Source organism: Procambarus clarkii, chromosome 45, assembly GCF_040958095.1.
Source record: "Procambarus clarkii isolate CNS0578487 chromosome 45, FALCON_Pclarkii_2.0, whole genome shotgun sequence".
Lineage (NCBI taxonomy): Eukaryota > Metazoa > Arthropoda > Malacostraca > Decapoda > Cambaridae > Procambarus > Procambarus clarkii.
The window spans coordinates 8694176-8706675 of record NC_091194.1 but is presented as its reverse complement, the minus strand read 5'-3'; the positions used below and the strand labels follow the sequence as shown (position 1 = coordinate 8706675).

The 12500-nt window shown below is 47.1% G+C and overlaps 2 protein-coding genes across 3 annotated transcripts in view; both read right to left on the bottom strand.

Moving 5' to 3' along the window:
• LOC123770179 (uncharacterized) overlaps positions 1-12500 on the bottom strand; it is a 101990-nt gene that overhangs the window by 73740 nt on the left and 15750 nt on the right. For both annotated transcript variants that reach the window (XM_069301353.1, XM_069301352.1), the window contains exon 2: positions 3103-7032. In XM_069301353.1, the coding sequence (XP_069157454.1) occupies positions 3103-3723 (621 nt within the window). In that variant the 5' untranslated portion in view covers positions 3724-7032. The remainder of the gene's footprint in view (positions 1-3102; positions 7033-12500) is intronic.
• Positions 7674-8429, bottom strand: LOC138350415 (uro-adherence factor A-like). The gene has a single exon (XM_069301048.1). It carries the CDS (start codon positions 8427-8429, stop codon positions 7674-7676), a length of 756 nt encoding a protein of 251 aa, XP_069157149.1.

The following is a 12500-nucleotide window of genomic DNA, read 5'->3' as shown; positions in this document are numbered from 1 at the left end:
CCCTCCCCCCCCACCTCCTACCCTCCCTCCACCCCTTGTTTCATCTCCCCCCCTCCTTCACCTCCTCCACAGCACAAGCAGCCAGCTCTCACTTAAAGAGATGAGAGTGCCAGGACTCTATTCTGCCATCCGCTTTAAGTACTCAGTGTGAAAGAGAATGTTTGAGTTTAGAAGATGGTGTTGGAGTGTGGGGTGGTAGGGTATGTGGGGGGACTATGTGGGGGGACTATGTGGGGGGCTATGTGGGGGGCTATGTGAGGGACTATGTGGGGGACTATGTGGGGGGACTATGTGGGGGATTATGTGGGGGGGACTATGTGGGGGGACTATGTGGGGGGCTATGTGAGGGGGACTATGGGGGGGACTGTGGAGGGGACTATGTGGGGAGACTATGTGGGGAGACTATGTGTTGGAGGGTTTTTGGGAGCGTTTAGGGGGAGTTATAGGGAGTGTTCGGAAACGTAGAGGCGACTAAGTGTGTTTGGGAGTGTGAAAATGTGTAGTAAAGTGAGGGATAGTGATGATGAATAACAGGTAAAGACAGTGGTCTTCATGACCAACCAGCCATCTCCTCTCATAGATGAGATGGCTGGTTGAGATGGATGGATGAGATCAAACATCGCCTATTTCTCATAGGCGATGTTTCCCCTACAAGAGTAAGTGAAGTTTGCTACAATTTTGCCGTAGAGTTTGTGTAGGACATCCCCGCTACTGTTTGTTAGTGCTGACTACTGATTATGTGCCTCTGTATGATTAACTATCCTGTGTGATGTGGATTTTTTAGCACAACGTAGCTAGCTTTTTGACACACTGTACTCCCCGTCAGATAGTCTAGGGCTAGCTGCACAAATGCAGATGTACCTAATGATGTTAATAATAAAAAAAAAGCTGTGTGAGGTAAGTCCACTACGGGTTCACCATAGGCCGTGCTATACTTGCAACTTTTGGTTCCCAGCAGCTGAAGCTAAAACAACAATAACAACGTACCGGTGACCTTTGACACAGTATAGCTTGCAACGCCCCCTGTACCCATGCAACACTGACCTTCACGAGGCTAGAGATACCTTGCACATCTATATGGAGGGACGCGGGAGCCCTAGCAACTGTGAGAGTGTGGCCAGACGCCCTATAGTTACCGATAGCACGTAAAAACTGTACAATGATTCATCAAGCATTTCCGTACCCTACTTACGAAACCTATACATCTTTCCTCCACCATGGCCACGTAGTTTGATTAATGGTTTGATTAATCCCGGTGTAATACCGGCTTTCTAGGAAACACCTAATGACACCACCACCGCACTAATTGGTGATTGATGACCTCTTGAACTACCTCATCCCTTTGTGGCAGTGAATACCAGCATTATCCTCACTTTAATAAGACTATCAAAATCCTCAGATTAGGCAAAATTTTAATTAATTTTGTCAATTAAGATGTTAATAATAATAATAATAATCCCTTTGTGTGTATTTATACCTCAATAAATTTATCGTATTTAGTTACACTAACTGACTGTGACGTAATTCTTAAAGTGTACATAAATATATATATTTGGTCATTATGTTAATAACTGACAAGTCATTATAGCTGAATATGAGCTTACTTATCAAAAGCTTTCCTAACCTATTGCCCAAGTTGAGGCTTTGATCAACAAATATCCTTTGTTCTTAGTGGATGATTATAGATTTTGTTCTTAGTCTATGAATATCCTGTTCTTAGTTTTGTTTTTTTACATACGAACCTATTCTTAAGCTTTGATCTACGAACATATTCTTAGTCTTTGCTATACGAATATCCTGTGTTCTTCGTCTTGGATATAAGTATATACTATGTCCTTAGTATATCAAATTGATCCACGAATATCCTATATTTTCAAGTCTTTGATACAAGTTTAACGGGATGAATCTATAAACACCAAACTTATGTATATAATATAATATATATATATATATTTAATATATTCTTTATTTTGCATATTAACACGACTATGGAGGGAAGCCTAGTACTGTATTTAATATATTCTCTATTTTGTATTTATATGGAGGTAAGCCTAGTACTGTATTTAATTTATTCTCTATTTTGTATATATATTCACGGGACTACGGAGGGAAGCCTAGTACTGTATTTAATATAATCTTTTAATTTTAAAAGTTAACCAATCACGTAAAGGATTTATTATATAAATTATATATAATATAATATACATTATACTATACATACACATTGAGAAGCGGAGGACACCTTTTGGTGTGTATATCCAGGGGATAAAATGCAGTTAAATATATATATATATATATATATATATATATATATATATATATATATATATATATATATATATATATATATATATATATATATATATATATATATATATATTAACTACAAATATATGTGGCAAATCCCAAGAGTCAAAACATCATTGGGTGTACATTTGCTTCTTGCCCTATCGGAAAATGTCAACAAAACGGTTTGAGAGGAGGCTTAGATACGAAAACAATAAATTTCGCAACACATAAATATTCCATTAATTACTTCCATACTTTATAAACTACTACAATTCACGGTCGAAATTAACTACAAATGATTTTAAAATATAAGTGGACTATGAGAGTGGTAATCCAGTATGCAAGTTAGGCAAGCCTAGGGCGAAAATATCCGTCCACAAAAAATAGGAATTATTAACATTATAAACCCAATTTACCGTCGTATGTAATAGCAAATTCTTACGACATTAAAATTAAACTTTCGGGTTTAAATGCCATTCTGCAAGTGTAATAATAACATTAAGAATTGAACAAATAACCGCTGGTGAAGGTAAGCGGAAATTCATGTTACGAGGGAAAGTATTATATTTTCAGCTACCTAGATGGAGGAATATATCATGCACCCACTTCTTGCCTCTTACATATACCTGTTCCGTCTCTCACAGTCAATAATCATACCTAATCTGCATACTCATGTCCACAAGCGTACAAAGCTTGAGAGGAATGAGATAAGAGGACCTTAGCTAGGAGGAACTCAGCTTAAGAGGATCTTAGCGCTAGGAGTAACCTCAGGTAGGAAGACCTAAACTATGATGGAAGATCAAAAGTACTCACCTTAGTCAGCAGGTTCATCATCTCAGCCGACCTTTCCGGAGGAAGATGGTGATCAGGCGGGGGCGGCGGCTCCCTTGCAGCGATGAGGGCAGCGGCGGCGATGGTACCAGGACTGAGGGGTACCACAGCAGGAGGTAATTCCTCATGACGCAGTATCCTGGCAATCCTCTCCCTCCTGCGGATGTTCTCCATCACCTGCTCCTCCAGAACCTTCCTGGGGATGTGATCCTTGACGAGGTACCCACGGTTACGTATCAAAGTATCCAGTTGTTCCTGGGCCTTGCACACGCTGGCTTCCGCATCCTGTTCGCCGCCATTTTCTTCCACTTCCTCCAGTGGCGCCGCCTCCCCCGGGGGTCGCAGACGGAGGGTCGGCGTCCTGACTGGCGGGGCGGGCACGGGCAGGGGCGGCAGGCTGGATTGCGACACGGTGGCCACGGATTGCGACACGGTAGCCACGGAATGTGACACGGTGGCCACGGGCGCCGTCTCGCCTCCCGCCGTCATAGTCTCCCTTGATGCGGAGGAATGGCCTTCCTTGGCGTCATCCCTGGTGGCGTCGCGCCGCGTCCACAGTCGCAGAATGGCGTTTCTGAATCCTTGCCAGGGGCCGGCATCCATGGCGCCCCCGGGCCACCTCAGCCCACGGCCACTGTGGCCATGGCAGGGCCACTTTTTCACCGCCGCCCACACTGCATAGTGGAGCCGTGATCACACCCGTCCTGCCTCGTGCACTCACGGTTCCCCCGTTGCCTGGTGCACTCACGGCTTCCCTGATGGCTAGTGCACTCACGCGTCCTCTGTTGGATAGTGCACTGTTGTCAGTCGCACCGTTACCCTTCCTGGTGAACTCGCGGCCTGCTGGATGGTGCACTGACTGCTCCTCCCGATACACAAATGACCACCACTCTTAGTTCCTGCACTTGTAGTTCCCTGTTGCTTGGTGCACTCTCGGCTTTCCCTGCTACCTGTGCACTCTATAACTTTTCCCTGATTCTTGATTCACTCACATCGTCCCCCCCTCCTCCCCCTCTGCCTAGCGCACTCACGGCTGCCCCTGTTGACTGGTGCACTGTTGTCTTGTGCACTGTTGCCGGGTGCACTGCTTCCTGGTGCACTGCTCCCTCGTGCACTGCTGTCTAGTGCATTGTTGCCTGGTGCACTGCTGTTTGGCGCATTGATGCTTGGTGCACTGGTGCTTGGTGCACTGGTGCTTGGAGCACTGGTGCTTCTTGCACTCGTGGCAACCCTTGCTGCTGCTTGGTGAACTGCTGCTATGTGCACTGCCGCCTGGTGCACTCACGGGCGCCCTGCTGCCTGGTGCACTGCCGCGCGATGTCTTGCTGCTTGATGCATTGCCAGTTTCCCGAGCTGCTTTGTTCATTCACGTTTACTATGGTGCACGGTGCACCGCTGTCTGCCGCCTGGTGAGCTAGTGCGCCGTGCACTAACTGCTGCTCAAGCTTCTAGTTGACGTCGCTGCTCTACTGGTGCACTCACGACTCTCCTGGTGCACTCACGACTTTGTACACTCACAACTCTTGGTGCACTCACGACTCTTTGTGCACTCACGACTCTTGGTGCACTCACGATTCTTTGTGTACTCACGACGCTTCTGGTGCACTCACGACTCTTTGTGCACTCACGACTCTTGGTTCATTCACGATTCTTTGTGCACTCACGACTCTTTGTGCACTCACAACTCTTGGTGCACTCACGACTCTTTGTGCACTCACGACACTTCTGGTGCACTCACGACTTTGTACACTCACAACTCTTCGTGCACTCACGACTCTTTGTGCACTCACGACTCTTGGTGCACTCACGACTCTTGGTGCACTCACGACTCTTGGTGCACTCACGACTCTTTGTGCACTCACGACTCTTTGTGTACTCACGACTCTTTGTGCACTCACGACTCTTTGTGTACTCACGACTCTTTGTGCACTCACAACTCTTGGTGCACTGACTACTCTTTGTGCACTCACGACTCTTTGTGCACTCACAACTCTTTGTGCACTCACAACTCTTAGTGCACTCACGACTCTTTGTGCACTCACGACTCTTGGTGCACTCACGACACTTCTAGTGCACTCACGACTCTGTGCACTCACAACTCTTGGTGCACTCACGACTCTTTGTGCACTCACAACTCTTTGTGCACTCACAACTCTTTGTGCACTCACAACTCTTGGTGCACTCACGACACTTCTGGTGCACTCACGACTCTTTGTGCACTCACAACTCTTGGTGCACTCACAACTCTTGGTGCACTCACAACTCTTGGTGCACTCACAACTCTTGGTGCACTCACAACTCTTGGTGCATTCACGACTCTGTGCACTCACAACTCTTGGTGCACTCGCGACTCTGTGCACTCACAACTCTGTGCGTTCACGACTCTCCTGATGCACTCTCCACTCTCCTGGTGCTCTCACGACTTTCTTGGTGCACTCACGACTCTCTTGGTGCACTCACGACTCTCTTGGTGCACTCACGACTCTCTTGGTGCACTCACGACTCTCTTGGTGTACTCACGACTCTCTTGGTGAACTCACGACTCTCTTGGTGCACTCACGACTCTCTTAGTGCACTCACGACTCTCTTGGTGCACTCACGACTCTCTTGGTGCACTCACGACTCTCTTAGGTGCACTCACTGCTTTCCTGCTGCACTCATGTATCTGTTGGTGCACTCATTGCACTCAAGGTTCTCCTGGTGCACCCCCGGCTTTTTGTAGTACATCAACAGCTTTATGTAATGGACTCTAACCTGTCGTCTAGGGCACCACTCTGGCTTCTCGTAGCCTCTTGGTGCACCTTCGGTTGTCTCTGTTGGCTGGTGCACTCTTGGTTCTGGTGCACTCTTGGTTCTCCTGGTGCACTCTTGGTTCTCCTGGTGCACTCTTGGTTCTCCTGGTGCACTCTTGGTTCTCCTGGTGCACTCTTGGTTCTCCTGGTGCACTCTTGGTTCTCCTGGTGCACTCTTGGTTCTCCTGGTGCACTCTTGGTTCTCCTGGTGCACTCTTGGTTCTCCTGGTGCCTGGTGCACTCACGGTTCTAGACCCAGCGAAGGTAGGTTGGTTCTGGGCCCAATAACTGGATTTTCAGACAGGTATTCACGCGCGTGCACACACACACACACCCACGCACGCACACACTAGCAATGCAGTATTTTGATTTCCGTCGATGGGACGCCTTTATTGAGCAAATCGATAACAGAGTAGCACCAAACCTTACCCCTTCTCTAGCTCCTACTTACTTGAGAGGCTCGACACACTCACGCGAAGCACTTGAACGAAGCACTCCAAATCACTCACATGAAGAGCGAAACTCTCACACGAAGTACTCCACACTAAGCCTGAGAGCCACACTCACACACACGAAGCCTCGAGTCAGTTTCAAAGAGGACAACACACACACTTTGAGCAGGGATGCGATGGGCCTGACCTGAGAGTCTCTCCCTGGGAAAGGTCAGGTCATTAGGGGAAACCGGGGAGGTCAGAATGTATTAACATCAAGAGTCGTTAATTCCGTTACTTTCACCACCATTACGCAATCTCTGGCACTGTAATTGGTCGACAGGATGGGATATAATTCGCGGCACCAGTCCACATTATCTACGACACTATGATCACTCCCACCAACACAAGTCTCCTGGGAATGTGTACTGTATATATATATGTGTGTGTGTATTTTTTTCTTTCTTTTTTTTTGCACACCTGTTAACGGTAATAGATATATATGGTAAGAGGTTCGTACGGGTCGCTATGAACACACGCTGGAACGAAATATGAATGTCTACAGTGGATACTTGGCACTGATAGTGTCACTACTGGCATTGATAGTGTCACTACTGGCATTGATAGTGTCACTACTGGTACTGATAGTGTCACTACTGGCACTCCTCTTCAAACTCTCCACGGGGCACCTAAAAAGAAAAAAAAATATATCAACATTAGTACATGTATGATGGTTTGAATGCCTGCCTCTGCCCCTTTGTTACATTCCATCCATCTATCCCCAACCACTTGGGCTGGACGGTAGAGCGACGGTCTCCCTCCATGCAGGTTGGCGTTCAATCCCCGACCGTCCAAGTGGTTGGGCATCATTCCTTTTCCCCCGTCCCATCCCAAATCCTTATCCTGACCCCTTCCCAGTGCTTTATGGCCGTAATGGCTTGGCACTTTCCCCCCGATAGTTCCCTTCCCCTCCATCCATCTACAATTATATATTGAACTTCATATGGTACCCGGCGGTGCCCGGGTCGACCCAGCATCAGTCCAACCAAAAAAATTAAAAGAAAATTGGTGTGAAATAATAATACTAGACGGGAACATATATGATGCCACGTGGCCTCCCTAAACTACATATCAACACATACTGCAATGATCTCTTATTTTGACTATTTTGCATGACGTCATCAACATTTCTTGGCTATACTATGGTAATGTTTTACAATATGGTAATTTTTGTTGTATATTTTTGTTAGTGGGTCGACATGAGAGTCGACATGAGAGTCGACCTACATAACTTCATGAGAGTACACAGTCACATTATTATCATGATATATCAATCGCCGGTGTCCAGACACTCTGAAACAACCATAACATCGCCGGTGTCCAGACACTCTGAAACAACCATAACATCGCCGGTGTCCAGACACTCTGAAACAACCATAACATCGCCGGTGTCCAGACACTCTGAAACAACCATAACATCGCCGGTGTCCAGACACTCTGAAACAACCATAACATCGCCGGTGTCCAGACACTCTGAAGCAACCATAACATCGCCGGTGTCCAGACACTCTGAAACAACCATAACATCGCTGGTGTCCAGACACTCTGAAGCAACCATAACATCGCCGGTGTCCAGACACTCTGAAGCAACCATAACATCGCCGGTGTCCAGACACTCTGAAGCAACCATAACATCGCCGGTGTCCAGACACTCTGAAGCAACCATAACATCGCCGGTGTCCAGACACTCTGAAGCAACCATAACATCGCCGGTGTCCAGACACTCTGAAGCAACCATAACATCGCCGGTGTCCAGACACTCTGAAGCAACCATAACATCGCCGGTGTCCAGACACTCTGAAGCAACCATAACATCGCCGGTGTCCAGACACTCTGAAGCAACCATAACATCGCCGGTGTCCAGACACTCTGAAACAACCATAACATCGCCGGTGTCCAGACACTCTGAAGCAACCATAACATCGCCGGTGTCCGGACACTCTGAAACAACCATAACATCGCCGGTGTCCAAACACTCTGAAGCAACTATAACATCGCCGGTGTCCGGACACCCTGAAGCAACCATAACATCGCCGGTGTCCGGACACTCTTAAGCAACCATAACATCGCCGGTATCCGGACACTCTGAAACAACCATAACATCGCCGGTATCCGGACACTCTGAAACAACCATAACATCGCCGGTGTCCGGACACTCTTAAGCAACCATAACATCGCCGGTGTCCGGACACTGAAGCAACCATAACATCGCCGGGGTCCAGACACTCTGAAGCAACCATAACATCGCCGGTATCCGGACACTGAAGCAACCATAACATCGCCGGTATCCGGACACTCTGAAACAACCATAACATCGCCGGTGTCCGGACACATGTATGCCAATGCCCAGTTCACCAGCTGAGACTGAGAATAGATCAACTCCTTTATGTTATTGTTTGCAGGTGATGACAATCTTATACGAATAATGAACTGGGAAGAGGTAGCAAAATCTGCATATAGTGACGTGGACGAGTGGTGAGAAGAGGCTGTCACGTGCCTCCTCCTGCTGATCCTACAACGTGATTGGCCTGCAAAGTTCTTTCTAACGTCGTTGTGACTCATTTCGGTACTAATTTTCCATTTGTGTCTCCTTGTTCGTGCTTCACCCGTGTTAAACACTTTATCTCTGTCTACCCTGAGAATTTTATTGGCAGAGATCATGTCTCCCCTAACTCTTCTGTCTACCAGTCTCGGGAGGTTTAGTTCCAGTAATCTTTCCTCGTAGCTCATACCCCTCAGCTCGGGGACTAGCCTGGTGGCATACCTCTCAGCATTTTCCAACCTTACATACCACAGTCTTGGCTCTCTTACCCTGACCTTTACATCAGTTCTCACTCACCTTTACCGACTGATTCCTTATCAATTTAACCGCAATAAAAACAAAAAAACTAAATTCAATTCAGCTTGGTCTGGGGCACTCTTCCCCCCCCCCCCCGCCGTCCCATCCCAAATCCTTATCCTGATCCCTTCCAAGTGCTATATAGTCGTAATGGCTTGGCGCTCTCTCCTGATAGTTCCGTTCCATTCCCGGGGGACACTGAGTGACATGCAGAAGAGGAGTCACAATAACGTGGCTGAAATATGTTGACTAAACCACACACTAGAGAGTGAAGGGACGACAACGTTCCGACTTCAATCGACTTGAGAATGGTCCAGGACGGACCGAAACGTCGTCTCTTCAGTTTCTAGTGTGTGGTCTGGTCAACATTGAGTGACATGCAGCCATTGCTGGCGTGCTGTGGACACATCTACACCACACTCCATACATCTTAACAATTGCTAAATCTATTTTCTCTGCAATTTCCTGGCCGTCCGTCGTTGTTAACAGTCATAACATTCATCGTGAATTGACTGAAAGTTTATGAACGGCTTCTAATGCCCTTTGAGCCTGGGCTCGGGACATATATTGCAAGTAATGGCTTCAGATTTTATCGCAACCCTTTATTAGATTAAATGGATTTGTGTGTGTATACGTAAGGCAGATATATAGCGGTTGACCCTGCAGCAGACAGCAGACAGCAGACAGCAGACAGGAGGTAACAAGCAGGGGCTTCTGCCTGACTGGATGTAGAGCATAACTCTCTGTCTGTCTGTCTGTCTGTCTGTCTGTCTGTCTGTCTGTCTGTCTGTCTGTCTGTCTGTCTGTCTGTCTGTCTGTCTCTCTCTCTCTCTCTCTCTCTCTCTCTCTCTCTCTCTCTCTCTCTCAATTAGATCTACCACCAGAGGCACACACCAGCAGAATAAGCCATACTGGCAAACGTTCCGTTATCCTTCGGGAACTTGGACAAATTAATCGACTTGAGAATGGTCCAGGACGGACCGAAACGTCGTCGTCCCTTCAATTTCTAGTGTGTGGTCTGGTCAACATACTTCAGCCACGTTATTGTGACTCATCGCCTGCATTTGGACAAATTAGTTCCCTTCCAATCTCTGTATACAATCTTTGTTACTATCTAAACAAACTTAAAGTAAAACTAGAAAATGTTCAAAAACATGCAACAAGGATTGTTTCTGGTTCAGGAGACTGAGCTATGAAGAAAGAAAGAAAGAAAGAAAGAAAGAAAGAAAGAAAGAAAGAAAGAAAGAAAGAAAGAAAGAAAGAAAGAAAGAAAGAAAGAAAGAAAGAAAGAAAGAAAGAAAGGGAACTGGACCTCACTATACTGGAGAAAAGAAGGAATAGCGCAGACATGATAAAGACGTACACGATACTAAGGGTTATTGACAAAGTAGATGTAGAAGCAAGAGTTACATTAAGGAACAGTAGACCGAGAGGACATAATTTGGAAACTGGAAACACAGATGAGTCACACAGAGATGTCACACCTTATTTAAGTCGTAAATTAGTGGAAAAGAGCAGGTCAGGAATTTTTCGAAGCGAATTCAATACACAGTTAGAAATCATTCATCCACATCTGTTCTCAATCCTTACGACACTGGAAGACAGAAGAGTAAGGGGAGACATGATCACTACCTACAAAATTCTCAGAGGAATTGACAGGGTAGATAAAGATAAATTGTTTAACATGGAAGGTACGCGAACAAGGGGACACAGGTGGAGACTGAGTACCCACATGAGCCACAGGGATGTTAGAAAGAACTTTTTCAGTGTCAGAGTAGTTAACAGATGGAATGCATTAGGCAGTGATGTGGTGGAGGCTGACTCCATACACAGTTTCAAATGTAGATATGATAGAGCCCAGTAGGCTCAGGAATCTGTACACCAGTTGATTGACAGTTGAGAGCAGGGATTAAAGAGTCAGAGCTCAACCCCCGCAGGCACAACTAGGTGAGTACACACACACATACACCCACACACACACACACACACACACACACACACACACACACACACACACACACACACACACACACACACACACACACACACACACACAAATTTTGGCGGGACCAAAGAGCCAGAGCTCAACCCCCGCAAACACAACTAGGTGAGTACACACACACACAACAAAGTGTACATACACTTGGGTACGTGAAGAGTTGCCAGGGAAGCAGCACACCCCAGGACACCTACCACAGTTGCCACAGTCGCCCGTCAGGTGCCAGAGGCGCTCCTGTAGTGCCACAACTCTCCCCTGGCCTGGCTATTACTGTCCACTTGGCCCTCCCTGCGGCACTGACAGTGGCACCTGTGTCTCCTGCCTTACCTAGCGTGTGTGGTGTGTTACGTAGCGTGTGTGGTGTGTTACGTAGCGTGTGTGGTGTGTTACGTAGCGTGTGTGGTGTGTTACGTAGCGTGTGTGGTGTGTTACGTAGCGTGTGTGGTGTGTTACGTAGCGTGTGTGGTGTGTTACGTGGCGTGTGTGGTGTGTTACGTAGCGTGTGTGGTGTGTTACGTGGCGTGTGTGGTGTGTTACGTAGTGTGTGTGGTGTGTTACGTAGCGTGTGTGGTGTGTTACGTAGCGTGTGTGGTGTGTTACGTAGCGTGTGGTGTGTTACGTAGCGTGTGTGGTGTGTTACGTAGCGTGTGTGGTGTGTTACGTAGCGTGTGTGGTGTGTTACGTAGCGTGTGTGGTGTGTTACGTAGCGTGTGTGGTGTGTTACGTAGCGTGTGTGGTGTGTTACGTAGCGTGTGTGGTGTGTTACGTAGCGTGTGTGGTGTGTTACGTAGCGTGTGTGGTGTGTTACGTAGCGTGTGTGGTGTGTTACGTAGCGTGTGTGGTGTGTTACGTAGCGTGTGTGGTGTGTTACGTAGCGTGTGTGGTGTGTTACGTAGCGTGTGTGGTGTGTTACGTGGCGTGTGTGGTGTGTTACGTAGTGCGTGTGGTGTGTTACTTGAGTACATCTGTCGTACGTAACAGTACGTCCAGGAACACCTCTCCAGGATTGTAGGCTCTGATGTATTTATTGACCCGTCCGACCACAACGGGTCAAGACTGAGGACGAGTCTTCTCACACGGGTCACTATACCTGGTCCAGAAGTTACAGGGAGGGCAGGCCATCCAGGCGAGCCGTGCGTATGAAAGGTGTAAGGCAAACCTGCGTTTCACGCACAGTTTTGCAGCCACTGCTGTCGAGAGGACTCGAGAAACTGTTTATTTAGATAGATAAGTGCTTTTAGCTCTACTTTACCGTTCTC

Bases quoted from the DNA above. Each gene is read 5' to 3' on its own strand.
- LOC138350415 (XM_069301048.1), bottom strand. From the start codon at position 8,429: ATGGTTGCTTCAGGGTGTCCGGACACCGGCGATGTTATAGTTGCTTCA.